Source organism: Lithobates pipiens, unplaced genomic scaffold (assembly GCF_037356315.1).
Source record: "Lithobates pipiens isolate NorthernLeopardFrog02 unplaced genomic scaffold, aLitPip1_a1.2 Scaffold_22, whole genome shotgun sequence".
Taxonomy (NCBI): domain Eukaryota; kingdom Metazoa; phylum Chordata; class Amphibia; order Anura; family Ranidae; genus Lithobates; species Lithobates pipiens.
Window position 1 is genome coordinate 260282982 of NW_027507784.1, and position 17867 is coordinate 260300848.

The 17867-nt window shown below is 45.2% G+C and overlaps 1 protein-coding gene across 1 annotated transcript in view; it reads left to right on the top strand.

Annotated features, from left to right (window-relative positions):
- Window positions 1-17867, top strand: part of VWA3A (von Willebrand factor A domain containing 3A) — a 124408-nt gene that overhangs the window by 98762 nt on the left and 7779 nt on the right. The window contains exons 26-29 of the mRNA XM_077448997.1: window positions 555-707; window positions 6559-6667; window positions 13939-14083; window positions 17511-17655. Of these exons, the coding sequence (XP_077305123.1) occupies window positions 555-707; window positions 6559-6667; window positions 13939-14083; window positions 17511-17655 (552 nt within the window). The remainder of the gene's footprint in view (window positions 1-554; window positions 708-6558; window positions 6668-13938; window positions 14084-17510; window positions 17656-17867) is intronic.

The following is a 17867-nucleotide window of genomic DNA, read 5'->3' on the forward strand; positions in this document are numbered from 1 at the left end:
GCCTGAGAGCCGGCGAGAGCCACCTAGAGGACCCAAGAGCCGCCAAGAGGACCTGAGAGCCGCCGAGAGGACCTGAGAGCCACCGAGAGGACCGCCGAGATACACAGGACTCTGTATCTCAGCTGCACCATTTTAAACTTCCAGACTACAATGACAAGGCTTCAAATGACACTGACAAGGCTGCAGATGGACACTGATAAGGCTGCATTTGATGGGCATTTAAATGTAAGTCTTTTCCTTAAACTTCCCTCCTTAAAGTTTTTTTCCTTAAAATTCCCTCCTAAACTTGGGGTGTGTGTTATACGCCAGCACGTGTTATATGCCGATAAATACGGTAATGTATAGAAGGTAGGGCCTGAAAGTAACTCAAGCCCAGGGGCCCCCACCACCCTAAGTCCTGCTCTGCATACATTAGCTTTAGACTTTTTACTAGAATGCTGAAATGCAATCATATTGTAGTGATCATTGAAGGTAATCTGTAGATACATTTATATTATATAGTCAAAATTCTGCTCAAATTTAATGAACATATATTGTATTCTGTTTCCTAAAAGTGGCTGAAAAAGTATGGTTTGAAGAAGCTGAAGTTACAGCTTACCAAGCTGGTATCTGGTCCAGACTGCACTCACCAGAAAAAGTTGGTGCCGGCATTACACAAACAGGTTTCTGCAAGATACTGTACTATTTTCCCAAGTGTGGAGATTAACGTGAGTCTTTGATTTTTTTTTTAGAGCACTTTGATATACAATATACGGTATATTATGGGTGGCTAATAATATTTGATGGTAGATGTATCAGTGGGATCAGTGTGTATACATATCTGAATAGATACAATAAGAGTTTATGTATAAATTTTAGGTATAGCCAAATCTTTTTATTTTTTTGTAGAGCAGGGAAGGGTGCTTCACTCAAATTTATTTTTTGCTGTTCTGGTGACAACTGTAACATTTGATCTTTCTGTTTCTGTGACTATGGTCACCAGAAGAAATAGAGAGGGTGAATGTGTGGGGAATCAGACAGCAACAATACATGTATGGGGTTCTAATTCTTCTCTATCCAAAACTCCCAAAATTTTTGGGCTTTTCATACATTTTAAAGTGCCTTTTAGCATATGCCTGTGTTTCCAAGAAATTATTACAGCAAAAAAAAAAAAAAAATTAGATTTTTCTCTGATGAGCTTCATAGAAAGCGAAAAATTAGTTTAGTTTAATATTGAAGAAATTAGAGCAGCAATGATGAGGTACTGTAAGGTATTATGCCCTGTACACACGACCGTTTTCCCCATCGGAATAAACTCTGAAGGTTTTTCTTTAGTACCGATGCAATTCTGCTCAAGCATACACAAGGTCACACCAAAGTCCGACCGCCAAGAACACGGTGACGTACAACACGTACGACGGCACTAGAAAACAGATGTTCAATGGCCAGTAGCCAATAGCTTCCATCTCGTACTCGCTTCTCGTACTCGCTTCAGAGCATTTTTCTTACGTCATTGTTTTTTGGTACGTCGGAACAGCATAGGAGCGGTTTTCCCGATAGGAATTGGTTCCGTCGGAAAAATATAGAACATGTTCTCTTTCTAGTTCCATCAGAATTTTGGACGTAAAAAGTCAGATGGGGCATACACACGGTCGGAATATATGATGAAAAGCTCCCGTCTGTGTTTTTCTGTCAGAAATTCCACTTGTGTGTACGAGGCATTAGAGGAGAAATATGAAAAAAAAATTAGCTAAAATCATTACCCAGCATTGTACTACTGAATTAGTTTTCTCCTAGTGAAGTGGTGTGTTTGATTGTAGGGAACATGAAGCCAGCCTTTTCTACCATCACTCGTAAAGTGATCCCTGTACTCTGCTCAGTGACCTTATTGCCTCTCCTCTAAAGCCGGCAATGCATGGCTCCAATTCCTGTGAATCCACTATTATTTGAGTTGTGGGTGTCCCTGCCAACACAACTCGGCTTGACAAACTGAAACTGAGAAATTGAAGGATCTGGACAGGAAAAAAGTCGGCCGAACACTGACTTCAGCCAATTGGCTTTAGTCACTGAGTATTCTGACAAGCTGGGCCAACCTTGCCAACATCCATGCGGGAACGGCACGGGCCCTATAGCAAGGGCACAATTGTGCCCTTTCTTTAGTGCACATGCACCAATTAGGTCGCGCAATCGTATATGGTAAATACAGTATTTACAGTACCTATAGATAAGCCTTATTATAGGCTTACCTGTAGGTAAAAGTGGTGTGGCCAGGACTACCTTCACCTAAGCGTGTGGTGGAGGTTCCAGGTTAACCACTTTCAGACCGGACCATTTTGCTGGTCAAAGACCAGACCACTTTTTGCGATTTGGCACTGCGTCGCTTTAACTGACAATTGCGCGGTCGTGCGACATGGCTCCCAAACAAAATTGACGTCCTTTTTTTCCCACAAATAGAGCTTTCTTTTGGTGGTATTTGATCACCCCTGCGGTTTTTATTTTTTGCGCTATAAACAAAAATAGAGCGACAATTTTGAAAAAAACGCATTATTTTTTACTTTTTGTTATAATAAATATCCCCCAAAAATGTATAAAAAAACTTTTTTTCCCTCAGTTTAGGCCGATACGTATTCTTCTACATATTTTTGGTAAAAAAAATTGCAATAAGCGATTATTGATTGGTTTGCGCAAAAGTTATAGCATTTACAAAATAGGGATAGTTTTATAGCATTTTTATTAATAATTTTTTATTATTTTTTTTTTTACTAGTAATGGCGGCGATCAGCGATTTTTATTGTGACTGCGAAATTGTGGGGGACCCATCGGACATTTTTGACACATTTTTGGGACCATTGTCATTTATACAGTAATCACTGCTATATAAATGCAGTGATTTCTGTGTAAATGACACTGGCAGTGAAGGGGTTAACCAGTGGGTGGCAGTGTAGGGGTTAAGTGTTTCTAGGGATGTGTTACTAACTGTGGGGGGGTTGGGCTTTCATTTAGTGAACACTGATCTCTGCTCCAATCACATGGAGCAGAGATCAGCGTCACTAGTTGCTAGGCAGAATGGAGAAATGTTGTTTACAATGGCATTTCTTCATTCGGCTGCTCCGTGAGACGATCGCGGGGATGCCCCCGGCGATCGAGTCCGTGGGTCCCGCGACCGGACTCACGGGGGTCCCAACCAGCGCGGGAGCGCGCCGCCGGCGGCGTGCTCCCGATGGCAGAGTGGCAAATTTAAAGGGACGTACATGTACGCCCATTTGCCTGCCCGTGCCATTCTGTCGACGTACATCGTCGTGCGCTGGTCGGCAAGTGGTTAAAGGTAATAGCAGGTATGGTTAGTGATCAAAATATTCATAAAAAGATAGGAGACCCTAAAGGAAATGTGTAAGTTCTGTATATAATTGTATTCTATTTTGTATGTATTGCACACTGCCCTTACTGTGCACATGGCACTAATAATGTTTTCAGTACATGTTTGCATTCTTTCGATTCCTGATTAGAATTAGTCTGCCTATGTTACGCCCCTTGTTACCATAAACATACAATTGTAATTTTAATGTGATACCTACGTAATCATGTGTATAAAAACCTTCAATTGCGTCATAAAAAAGCAGAACAGTTACTTGGAAAGATGCGGAGTGTATCTTTTGTGTCTGTTCCCTACTGCAGTAGTTATTATTAATTTGGAACCACTAATCAATATGAGGATAGGAGTTGCCTATCTATAAATTTCCATGTCAGGGTTTACAACCACTTTAACTCCTCATAACAAGTTTAACCGGTGACACTGCCTGTGAAACTCACCGGTTTAGGTCAATAGGACTGTGGCACAACTGTGAGCCAAACACTTATAATTGTTGTAAAGGCAATTTTTTAAAATTATAATAATACATATGTTATAATTACCTGCTCTGTGCAATGGCATTGCACAGAGAAGTCCCATTCCTCCACAGCCAATGTTCACGCTTCTCTTTTGCATGTGCCATAGCAAGCCAGATGCTGTGGTGGCACCTTTGTGGACTGGCTCTCAAGCCAAGCTATGTGCATACATAGACACACACAGCTTGGTCCTGATCTCCCCCACACTCCCTCCTCACAGGATTTGAGTGATGCAGCAAGAGCCAATGGCTCCCCCTGCTCTCAGTGCAACCGGTGAATGCAGGAAGAGAGCAGAGCGGGGCACCCGTCGGGGACAGTGCTAGATCAAGAAAGGATTCAAGTCAGTGTTTGAGGGGGAGGGGCCGCACAAGTGGTAGAACATTTTTTACCTGAATGCAGGGAATGCATTAAGGAAAAAAATGTTTTAACTTTAGAACCACTTTAACTCGCTGTTGCAGCCTGGTAATTGTATATACAATCCCCCTTCAGCAAAAACAAAACAGCCAAAAAAAGATTCAGACAAAGCCTTAAGCGTGGATTGGAAATCTATGGATCCAGCCCAGTGGGCTGAACAAAAGAAATTTAATGTATGGCCAGCTTTATTCCTGTTTAGTCAGCTTCCCAATTGTTGTACTTGTCTGAAATCACATTGTTTAACCACTTGGGATCCGCGCTATTGCCGAATGACGGCATTAGCGCGGACCTAGATTGCCGGGACTACGTCTATTGACGTCGTCCCGGTTACGAGCGGCCTGCGCGCCCCCTGAGGGGCGCGCGCGGCGCGCTCTGTGATCGGCGAGTCCGTGAGACTCGCCTGATCACCGATCCGTGTAACGGGTCGATCCCGACCCCTTATCACGTGATCAGCTGTCAGCCAATGACAGCTGATCATGTGATAAAACGGAGCCGGTAATCGGCTAGTATTCCTCCTCGCGCTGACAGCGCGAGGAGAAAAAAAAAAAGCCGATCGCCGGCGGCCGTGTTCGGGACATCAGTCCCGATCACGGCCAGCAATTCAAGCGGACACCTGCCCCCTGCCAGTGCCCACCTGCCACCCGCAGTGCCATCCTGAAATAAAGTAAGTGCCCCCCTGTCAGTGCCACCCAGCAGTGCCCATAGTGCCCATAGTGCCCACAGTGCCACCCAGCAGTGCCCACAGTGCCACCCAGCAGTGCCACCCACAGTGCCACCCAAAATCTGCCTCAAAGGTGCTGCACCCCAGTGCCGCCCATCAGTGCCCAGCAGTGCCGCCCATCAGTGCCCAGCAGTGCCACCTATCAGAGCCACCTATCAGTGCCACCTATCAGTGCCCATCAGTCCCATCTATCTGTGGTACCTATCAGTGCCCATCTGTGCCACCCATCCGTGCCACCCATCCGTGCCATCTTATCTGTGCCCATCTTTGCCCATCAGTGCCGCCTTATCTGTGCCCATCGGTGCCGCCTTATCTGTGCCTATTAGTGCCGCCTTAACTATGCCTATCAGTGCCCACCAGTGCAGCCTATCAGTGCCCACCAATGCAGCCCATCAGTGCCCACCAATGCAGCCCATCAGTGCCCACCAATGCAGCCTATCAGTGCCGCCTAATCAGCGCACTTCAATGAAGGAGAAAAATGACCCGTTTGCAAAATTTTATAACAAACTATTAAAACATGATTTTTTTTTTTTTTTTTTTGCATCTTTTTTTGTTTGTTTAGCAAAAAATAAAACTCCGAGCTGTAACTAAATACCACCAAAAGAAAGCTCTATTTGTGGGAAAAAAATGATAAAAATTTCATTTGGGTACAGTGTTGTATGACCGCGTAATTGTCACTCAAAGTGCATCAGCGCTGAAAGCTGAAAATTGGTCTGGGACTGAGGGGGGTTTAAGTGCCCAGTAAGCAAGTGGTTAAGTCACTACAGACTTTAGATGGTGGGCACCAGTGCATGCTCAGTCCAGCTGACTCCTTTTTTCATGTATATTTTACGTCTTATTATGAATTGTTCATTGTGGTTTACAAACCATATATGGCTACTTTTGTGTGGATTTAAACTTGAGTCTAACTTTCCTTAAGATTGCATAGGTTCCATTCTGGATAATTATTTTAGCTTTTAACATTACTGTGTGAAGGAATATCAGGGTAATTTGTGTTGGAGTCCTCAGTCCATATGTCTGTATGCTCTTTTTGTGATAATAAATTCAACATGTTGTATGTCAGTTATAATTTTGGCAGATGGAGCAAATTTTAGGGGTTTTCTCTGCGTTGCAATAGTCTTGGAGGAAAATTATTAGTTCCGGACCTATTTATTAAATGACATGCCTGAGAAAAGGATATATACATTAATACAACTTTTTGTGTCTAGTTACATCCACAGCAGAGTGGACCTTTGTGTTTTAAAGTGTACATCATTAAAAAAGGAGGAGTCATAAAATACAATGTTATTCAATGAGGCTGGTATTTTTATGCACTGTAATGGCCAGTAGACCAAAGAAAATGCACCTAAATGCAATACAATGGATGTTTAAAAAAGGACAAAAGCGGGCATGGATAGATGTGAACATGGCCTTAGAAATTAGGTTGTAGCCTAGTTTAATCATGAAAAATGACTATCTGTGATATGTGTAGATGTATTTTTGTCCTGGTAAAGAAAGATTTGCATGCATATTCATATTTTACCCAACTTTTAAACTATCATGCTTTTTGTCAATTACAGGGAGTGGTGAAACACCTTCAATTTCAGCCCAAGGAGCTAGAGGAATACATTGAGCAACTGGAAAAGGTTTTGAAACGCTATATTCAGCGACTGCAGTGGCTTTTATCTGGTGAGGGATTTATTTGGCTTTTTCTATAAGATGATGATCATTTTGGTTTCTGCTATATAGTGTGTGTGTGTGTGTGTGTGTGTGTGTGTGTGTATATATATATATATATATATATATATTTATGGCCGAAGCCCTATGGCCGATACGAACAATACAAGTTTATCATAAGACACCCTATATGAAATGGACCTGAAAGTGTGCCCTGGTCTAATGGACGGTATATCAAAATAAGGGGGCATACCCAGTGATTAGAAATGAATGTGTTTGAAGAGAAATGTTTTGAGAAATGCCCTAAAAAAGGGGATGGGAGGGTGGGTATTGCGCACAGGAAACCGACAAAGACCAGAGGCGAGTGGGCTGGTTAAATACCCCCCGGGCTCCTCCCATAAATTCAGGCCACCATACTGGCCTTCTTACTTATGGCCGAAGCCCTATGGCCGATACGTATCTGAACAATACAAGTTTATCATAAGACACCCTATATGAAATGGACCTGAAAGTGTGCCCTGGTCTAATGGACGGTATACCAAAATAAGGGGGCAAAAACACTTAGGTAGGGGTAAGAGAGTTTTATTGTTTTCAGCTTTATCTTTATTGAGCCAGTTGGGTGAATGCCCGAGACATTTCTACCTGTGGGTTAGGGATGTATCGAGCGAAGCAGGCCGACTTCCACCTGCCCAATCTTTTGATGGCGTGGTCCGGGTCCCCGTGCCGGGATGCGGATGAAGCTGCTCCGATGCGGAAGGAATGGCCGGAGTACTCACTGGGATTGAGGAGCAAATTGCGGAGGAGAATCCTTACATGCTTAATGAACTGGCGGTTCGTTAATGGTTTGACCGGGAAGTGCAACAGAGGACTAGAGTCCGGGAGCTCGGGTAGTAGAGAGAGTAACTGCGAAAGCACAGCGACCGGGCACCAGGCGTTGTTGGTTTTGTAGAGGTGGATATCTACGCCGGTGCCTGCCTGCTGAGTCTTGGTTACCGAGAGGTGGAGAATGAAGTGGTCCTGGTGACGGAGCAGATGACGTCTGCGAAGGACTGGAGTGTGTGTGCTGTTATGGGTGAACTCGCTGGGCCGTAGAAAGCCATAGTAGGCTAGATAAATGGCCGCCTGTATGACCAGACTGGGGAGAACACCGAAGGGGTAGCTGATAAGCATGGTGGACATGTCCCTGAAGATGGAACTGGTGATGGGGAGCCGTTTGACCTTGTCTGGTGGTTGCTGTTTCTGAATGCCGCGCAGGATGGCTCGGATAGCGTGAGACAAGAAGATGGATGGTTTGGTAGGATCCTGTAATGAGAGGTAGTGCTGTATGCCAGCTAAGTATAACTGGATGGTGTTGAAGGACAAGGCCAGTTGACTATGGCAGTATGAGGTGAAGGCTAGTATATGCCTGGCATCTGTTGGGGTGCCTACTGAGGAGGCAACCAGAAATGTATTGAACGCTTTCCAGGCTACCCGGTAGGCTTTCAGAGTGTTGTCTGCGAGTGATCGGTTGATGAGCCGAGTGGCTCCATGTAGATGCGGCTCTAGTCCAGGGTCAACTGAGACCAATGTGGGATAGGAGCTGACACCGTATCTGCTCCGGGAACCTGCCGGAAGAAGGATAGGAGATTAAAACGAGACAGTGCGTCAGCTGCAAGGTTGTACTTTCTTGGGATAAACGTGCAGTATACATTAAACTGATGTCGCAGAGACAGCTGCACCAGCCTGCGAAGGAAGGACATCACGGAGAGAGACTTAGACCTGCCTTTGTTGATAATTTCGGCTGTGGCCTGGTTATCGGTGGTAAAACCTACGGTTTGTCCTGTCCAGGTATGACCCCAGAGCTGGGCAGCTGCTACAATGGGGTAGAGCTCGAAAAGGGATGAAGACTGACTAAACCCAGGGATCAAGAGTATTTGAGAAGGCCAGGGTCCGGCGAACCAATGGTGGCCAAAAATAGCCGCAAATCCTGTGGAGGCTGCGGCATCTGTTACTACCTGTGGCGAGAGAGGAGAGATGGACGGGATGAACAGGGAGATACCATTCCAGGTGGACAGGAACTCGTCCCACATTGATAAGTCTGCTATGGCTGCGGTATCCAGGCTAAGGACTTGATCCGGATCTTGTGCCTGAGAAAGGCAGACCAACAGGCGCGAGATAAAGGAGCGACCTTGTGGAATTATTCGCATGGCAAAGTTGAGCATGCCTAACAGCGCCTGTAGCTGCCTCTTTGTACATCCCCTGGTGCAGGTGAATTCGTGGAGTACTGCCCTGATGCGGGTCAGTTTGACGAGGGGCAGGCTGGCCTGCATGTCGCTGGTGTCGAGATTGACTCCGAGGAAGGTGATAAATTGTGCGGGCCCGTCAACCTTATGTTCGGCGATGGGGACCTTGAGATTCCCAAAGACGGTCCTTAATTTACCAAGGTCCCTTGGAGGTATGCCCGGCTGTTCAATCAATAGAAAGTCATCCAGGTAATGGATAACTTGCTGACAACAAGCCTTGTGCCGAAGGATCCAAGCAAGAGACTGTGCGAACGTGTTGAACAGCCAGGGGCTGCTTTTGGAGCCAAATGTTAATTTAGTGGCGAAATAATATTGGTCTCTCCATTTAATGCCGTGCCAGCACCAGAGGGATGGGTGAATAGGCAACAGCTTAAAGGCATCGGATATGTCGGCTTTGGACAGCCACGCACCTGCGCCTACTTTAAGGATGGCCTGAATCGCCATGTCCACAGAGGCGTATTTTAATGAAAATTCTTCTGAAGGAATCAGGGAATTTAGGCTGGGAACGTGGGAAGAATGAGGCGCAGACAGGTCGTACACCAAACGATTTTTATTCGAAAATTTGCCCTTGACAAGCCCAATAGGGCTAACTCTCCACATATTGAAGGGGGGCTGTGTGAAGGGGCCTATGACGAAGCCTCGTTCCACCTCGGTTTGCAGCAACTGGTCAATGGCCTGCTCGTCGGAAGCTGCTGAGCGGAGGTTTCCGCACTCGTAGGTTGTGTGGGGCAGGGAGATGAGGCCGGTATGGAAGCCTGTTGTGAAGCCACCGATGAGGAAGGTGGCTAGTGAAGGAGTGGGGTAGAAGGTGAGGTAGAAGCCCAAGCATAGAACGTCTATGCGGCTCAGTCATAAGCCCTTGCGAGCTTTAACCTCACACAGATTCCTGGGGTGTGCTCTGTGACATATGACACAGATGTGCAATAGGCGGCACTGGCTAAAATTACATGAGCCATAGTTGTAATTATTGCAAATGGCCGCACCCCCCATGGTTCAGACCGAACGTCCAAACTTGTCCACTTGAATCTTTGGTGTAGGGCCTGATGAGCCTTGGCCTGTACCGGAGGTGGAGGGGAACTCTACTGGGCGGCTAACCGTCATGTTGGCGCACCAGGAGGCGGTATGGGTGGAGGACTGGCAGATGGCACACAGAGGTGAACGAAGACCGGCAAAATACCGGCAGAACAATTCGGTGTCCATAAGACTCCAGTCCGTGGGTGATTGGAACTGTGCCAGTTTAGCGGCTACTTTGGCGGAGAAGGAACGATGGTAATCGTAAAAGGCGAAGCCTCCGTATTTGTAACCTAGGTCCACCACTGTGTGGAGGTACAAGTCCAGCTCTTCCCTTCTGGCGGGGGATGCTGAACAAACGACGTCTCTAAGCATCCCAAAGGCTAGGGCAAACTCTGGGATGGAGAGTTTGCGGTTCAGCCTGGGATCCTTGGCTTTAAGGACTACGGAGACGTCTCCCCATGTGTAGGCCTTGTTTTCTGCAAGGTCGTGGACTGAAATAAGCAGGGAGGCAAGGTTGACATCCTTGCCGTCCAAGATGTCCTTCCTTATGCCGGCCGGCACCAGATGTGCTGGGTAGACAACAGGACATGTCCCTGCGTTACCTGTCGGCAGTGGTGGCGGGACTGAAACTGGAACAGGGGTGGTTGTGGCTGGGTGAGCCTCTAGAAGCGTCACTCTGGCCTGGACGTCCGTGACCGTGTTGGTTAAGGACGACACCATTGAGTGCAGTTGAGAAATAGCCGCTGAGATGGACTGGAGAGAAGCCTGAGGTGGGGTACTGGGCCCGGCTGTAGCTGGCGGGGTAGAGAGGAGCCTGAAAAGCTCTGCCTTCCTAGCGGTAGCGGGGAAGGGAATGCCCTTGCGTCTCAGCTCTGCTGTCAGCCTGGGGATAGTCCAACCCCTGAAGGACTGTATGCTGTCACTCACTGAAGGCAGGCGAGGAGACAAGGGTGCGGTAAGGTCTTCACTGCCGACTTGGGACATGGCTCCAGGTGAATTGTGCCCTAGGAGTGATGTCCTATCTCTCTGGGGATGAAGTATGGACGACCGGAACCTATAGAGGGTGACATAAGTCAAGATTGTTTCTCTATTTTACCAAGCGAATCCACCTGTTGCTGAGTGCCAAGGCGGGAGCGAACGTGTATACATATATATATATATTGTCACGTGCCTTCACATACATATATATGTATGCCAGCATGGTTGCTGTCGCATTTTCCATGCCTTCCCCTTTCTCTTTTTTTTTTTTTTTTACCTGGGAAGATAACGTCCAAGCTGGTGCAGGGTGGACCTACTGAACTTGACTGACCTGGAGAGAGAAATAACAGATGACAACTGGTGAGGAGCCTAGCAAGTAAACTGAAGAGTGACGTAAACAGCTGGCTAATACGAGCGAGGTGCACCGGTGAGTAGATAGTTTTCGTCATAATTTCTTTCATTATCACCACCATTCATTCATCATCATTTTTTTTTTTGTATTCTGCTGTCCCAATCCGACGTATCATTTGCGTAAAGGATAAAGTGTGGGATGACCCGTGTCCAATGCGGGAGCGCAAATAAGTGCTGTAATTGTGACCGTACAATGAGGCAACTTGTGGAAAAAGTGAAATGTGGCCGTTCCATCTGGGGCACGCTGAACCGAATCGATGCATCACGGATGCTACTGGATTCGAGTCGGAGCGCTGTAAGTGACAGTGAAATGAAGTATGATTGCCATGACAGAGGCACGAAATGGTCGTGTCGCAAGTGCGACTGACAACAAAGCGGACTCTGGAGCATGTACTGAAATGTGGGAAAAAACCTGGAGGAACCGGAACGAATCGGTGCATGTGTAGGTGCGACTGGATTCGAACCGGAGCGCGGAGCGTGACAGTGAAATGAAACAAACAACTTCTGTCATGACAGAGGCCTGGATCGGCCGGCCGCGAACTGAGACTGGAACCGAACTGGTCTCTGGAGCATACACTGAAATGAGGCTGAAAAAATACCTGGGGCCGTCCGGACGAATCGATGCACAGGGATGCAACCGGATTCGAAAACTGAACGCACTACGTGACAATGAAATGTTTCCCATGATAGAGATGCGAATCGGAGAGGACGCAGCCTGCGACCGTCAACGAGCGGGCTCTAGAGCATGTACTGAAATGAGGCCAACGCAACTGGGACACGTCGATCGAACCTGTGCGTTGAGAATGCGACTGGTTTCGATTCGGAATGTAATAGGTGACAGTGAAATGATTCCCATGACAGAGACCCGGATCGATTAGCAACGAATGGGCTCTGGAGCATGTACCGAAATGAGGCCGAGCAACTAGGGGCACACCGGAACGAATCGGCACATTTAGCGGATGCGACTGGATTCGAATCGGGGCGCAGTGTGTGACAGAAATTAGTGAAATGATGAAATGACCTACGTGAGCCAGCCGTGGCAGAGGTACGAATCGTTGTGCCGTGTGATGCGACTGGCAACGATTTGTCTGTGGAACACGGTGATGAGGCAGACAACATAACAAGTTACGAAAATAGTGCAGTTTTTTTGTTCAAGCAATTTCTACTGAAATGAGGCCCGTGAAATGAAGTACGCTGCGAAAAATGGTGTGTTTTGAGTGATGACAACCCGGTTTCGTAACGAATGACTCGAGATTTCAGGGTTTTAACGATACTCAAAAAATAGAAATGTTTTTAGTAAAGGAAGGTCAATCGAGACCCTTACCTGCGGCAGTCGAGCCAGAGACGTTGTACAAAACACGAACGGGAACGAAAACCACGAGACTTCTAGTAGAGAGAAGTTATCAGAATGGCAACGAAACTCGAGCAGTCGGCCTAGTGACGTAGTATTGCGCACAGGAAACCGACAAAGACCACAGGCGAGTGGGCTGGTTAAATACCCCCCGGGCTCCTCCCATAAATTCAGGCCACCATACTGGCCTTCTTACATATTGGCTCTTGCTGCGTCATTCAAATCCTGTGAGGAGGGCGTGTGGGGCAGATTAGGACCGAGCTGTGTGTGTCTATGGATGCACATAGCTTGGCTTGAGAGCAAGCCCACAAAGGTGCCCCCACAGCATCTGGCTTGCTATATATATATATATATATATATATATATATTGTGTTGTAACTGTGCTTCACCTTGCCGTGGTGTCAGAAGGGTAAGATGTCACCCAGGGTTCTCACTTATGCGGATTAAGCGGCTCCAGGATGTCTGTTCTGAGTAGAGAAAACAACAACGCCTGGATTTGGGTTCTGGAGCCCAAAGGTTTTGTAGAAACCTGGGAGGGATGAAACATCTAGCCTTGGGTCCACATTCTAATGATAACAAACATCCTGTTTAGTGTTGGAGATGTATATGGTTTAATGCTCTATTTCCTGGAGGCAAGCTGCTGTGTGAGCAGTGTATGTGAACAGGCAATAGGAGAGGGTTTGTTCTGGCTTCAAGGCCATCGCTTGAGAGCAGTATTAGGATGTAGAGTATAATTAGCCAGGAGCCTGTGCACCCCAAGTTGGGCAGTTTGTATGTCACAAGGCTGACAGATATGACCTGGTGAGTCTTTGCAGAGACAGGCTCAGGGATTATGCAGTCAGGATAGCCAGGAAGCTGGAAAATCCATATTAACTGCTGTGATGCTAAAACCCCCTGTGAGACAAACCTTTTGTGTAAGTTTTTGAACTTTGTTTTTGAATAAAAGTGTTTAAAAGCCCAAAAAGGTTCTTCTCTGGGGGGGTTGAGGTTTATAAAGACCACTTCACTTCAGCTAAACCCCACAATATGTTTGTATGTACAGTAAGAACACAGTGGGGGGCTGGGGGGGGGGGGTAGAGAGGGGATGCTGTATACATTCCTTTTTCATTATGTTTTTTGGGCATATGTAGCACGTTTAAAACACATACTTGTGTACTTGATTTTCCTATAATTATGAATGCATTAGATCTTGCTTGAAATCGTTTTAATTGTTTTGTTACACTTTTGATCTATGCTGTGTGTTGCAGGGAGTCGGCAGCTGTTTGGAGTGGTGTTGGAGAGTAAAGTTTGTATAATAATTGATTCATCCAGCTCCATGGCTCCTTTTCTACCAGAGATGCAAAAAGGCTTGATCTCACTGCTGTGGGAACAACTAAGGGCTAGAAAAATTTGGTAAGTGGATATGAATTTTGATTACATGTGATGTGACCATAAGTCACTGTTTACTAGCTGTAGAAGTTAGAAAATCAAGCTAGATCTGTTCCATCTAGAAATGTTCAACTTTTTTTCATAAAAATTAGCTAAGTAGTCTTAAGGGTGCTGTCCCATAGTAGACATCTGATCTTGTCATGCCTTTGTTGTTAATCAAGCAGTTGGGCTGATGTAAAGATCTGGATTGATGCCCATTGCAGCCTTTCTTTTATCTTCTAACCCATACTAGATAATCCAAGCTGATTGGTTGCCCCATGTAGTTAAGATCTTAGCCAATGTAAATTACCATGGCATTACTGAGTCCCAGAAATGTCCTTTTTTAAATTTTATTTAACAATGACTGCATCATGCTTATATATTTCGAGAAGTAGATGGAGATGGTAAGACCTAAATGCATGTACACTTTGAACAAACCAAGTGTCTTACCTTGGAAAAAGGTAAAGTAGCTGAAAAAAATACACCAGTGCTTCCCATACTCTAACTAGTTGTGTGCCACCATCACATCCTGGGTGCTGCCCAAGTATCAATAAATATCTCCTCACTGCACACTAGATTCTGGCTAAAATGGGAATCACTATTTTTTTGCTTAGAAGATAGATCACGATTCTCTCACGATTCTCGCGGCGTAACATCATCTTTCACATTAAAACAACAAAAACTGTGCTAACTTTAATGTTTCGTTTTTTTAATTTATTTGTTTACACAAGAAGTTCTATCCCTTTGATCTAAGAAGAAAGCATTAGTTACAATGTTTCAAGTTCTAAACTTGGCAGATTGCCTGGGATGCTTTCTTTTGAGAGCTGAGTGAGCAGATAATCTCTCCACTTGTTTATATGAAAGAATCGCCTGCTCTCAGCGGGAGAGATCGTCAGGGGGGGTGAATCGAGATCGCGTTTTTTTAACGATTAATCGTGCAGCTCTACTGCACACACAGAGTAATTGTATACACTCTATATAACCACAACTTAAATGTCAATAAATCCTCAATATAATAGAGGCAGCACTTTTAGTGAAATTCACTAAATTTAGTGAATTTACAGAAAATCTCATAAATATAATAACTGAGCCCATAGATATGAAATGAAATATAATATAATTGTGTTCAATAAATTGTTCTTGGTGATAAATAAATATGTATAAATAGTCCACATAAAAAACTACCCAAGTGTTACATGCACTACTAAAAATAACAATATGCAGAATGTATTTCTCTTACACTGCCAGTATCTAATTTGTTAGAGCCTATAGAAACAGATCATTTGGCTCTGGGGACATATCAGCACACTCCTTTCAGTACTTATCCTTAGCAGTCATCAGTTAAATGAGCATGCTTTCCCATGACTGGTTTTTCATATACTCCAAAGACATGCTGGTAGGTTAATTGGATCCTGTCTAAAATTGTCCCTAGTGGGACCTTAGATTGTAAGCTCCTTGAGGGTAGGGACTGATGTGAATGTACAATATATATAGGTAAATGACTGCGTAAATTGACGGCACTATATAAGTACCTGAAATAAATAAATATATATATTTATGGTCATGGCCCTATGACCGAGAGAGATGTGGATCACATAAACACATGACAAGATTTACAACATAAATAGACCTGAAGTGTGCCTTGGTGGTCTGGTTGATATGCCAAGAAAAGGGGGCAAAAGACTCAAATAGAGGAATAACTCTTTATTGATTCTTGTGGTTATTGAGCCAGCTTGGTGAAGGCTTGTGCCATTTCTTCCTGAGGATTTGGGATGTATGTGGCAAAACAAGCAGACTTCCATTGGCCTAGTTTCTTGATTACATGGTCTGCTACTCCCTGCTGGGAGGCAGCTGAGGCTGCTACAATCCGGAAGGAATGTCGGGAGAATTGACTGGGGTTGAAGCCCAAGTTGCTTAAGAGGATCCTGACATGCTTGATAAACTTTCTGACACTCAGGGGGCTGGTTAGAAAAGGTAGCAGTAGGCTACCATCAGATTGGCCGGGTAGATGGGACAGTAGTCGGTCGAGCACCGTCACTGGGCACCAGGCATTGTTAGTCTAAAACAGGTTGATGTCAACCCCAGGGGCCAGTTTTTGCATTATGCAGACTGTAAGAGGGTGTAATGGTTCAAATGCCAGTCAGGTGGCGTTGGAGCAGTGTCTGACTGCTAGAGCTGCTGATGGTAAATTCTCTAAGTCTTAGGATACCATAGGAGGCCTGGTAGATGGCCACTTGGACGACTAGGCTGGGCAAAGCCCCAAATGGAGAACGAGTAAGGATTTCAGACATATCTCTGAAGAGGGTACTTGTGATTGTGATAGGTAGGCATTTGCCACTGACTACTGGTTTGTGCTTCAGTATGCCCCATAGGAGGGATTTGACTGCATGGGCCGAGAATACTGACGGTTTTCTGGGGTCCTGTAAGGACAGGAAATGCTGGTCACTAGCTAGGTATAGCCTGATAGTTTTGTGAGAAAGGGCCAGCTGCGTGTGGAAATACGATATATAGGCTAGGATATATCTAACGTTGCTCCGGGGCAAGAGGCCAAAAACTTGCGGTAAGTATTCCAAGCAGTGCTCTAGGCCTGATTGCACATGATAAGAAAAGGTTAGAATACTACCTGCGACAGTGAGTGGGAACTGCCGATGAAGACCACAAATGGGGAAGTCTCAATTCACTTGTGATGGAATGCACAGACTCACGAACATGAGGTGAGCTGGGAAGAGTCGGCCCAGTGATGTGTAGTATTGCGCAACCGACAAAGAGCATGGGTTGCTTAAATACCCTCCGGGCTCCTCCCATAAATTCAGGCCATCATACTGGCCTTATATATATATATATATATATAATCTATATATACACGTGTATATCCTGATCTTTGATAAGAACTCTTAAGCCCTTTACACACGGTCGGACATTCCGACCACAAAATCCGTCGGATTTTTTCCAACGGATTTTGTCCGAAACTGGTGTTGCATACAATGGGTCGGACAAAGTTGTCGGAAAATCCAATCGTTCAGAACGTGATGACGTTAATTAGTTATGACAGGACTATGTTCAGGCTAGTAGCCAATAGCTTTGGTCTAGGAATTTGATCTGCGCATGCGTGGCACTTTGTCCGATCGGAATTCTCTACAAACGGATCATGTTGTCGGAAAATTTTTATATCCAGTTCTCAAACTTTGTTGGTTGGACATTCCGACAGAAAAAGTCCAATGAAGCCCGCACACGGGTGGATTATCCGACAACACGGTCCGATCGGACATTTTCCGTCGGAATGTCCGACCGTGTTTACAAGGGCTAACAGTGAGAAAAGATAATATTAATAAAACATTTACCACACTTTTGTAAACAGGGACCTAGGAAAATAATAGTAATATCTATTTACTATGTTCTGTTTGATGTACAGGTTCAATATGATCAGCTTTGCAGAGAACATTGAGCAATGGCAGGATTGTTTGGTGGAAGCCACTGACGAAGCGTGTCAGGATGCTGTACAGTGGCTCTCCAGACTTCAGCCTCGAGGAAACTCCTGTATTGTCCATGCTATGGAGGTAAGTAGACTGATGACATGGACATTTTAAGCTTCATATCACCACACTGAATATCTTTTATTTATTTTGTTACTATATATATATATATATATATATATATATATATACAGTATATCTCAAAAGTGAGTACAGCCATCACATTTTTGTGTTGTCATGTGACAACACTGAAGAAATGACACTTTGCTACAATGTAAAGTAGTGAGTGTACAGCT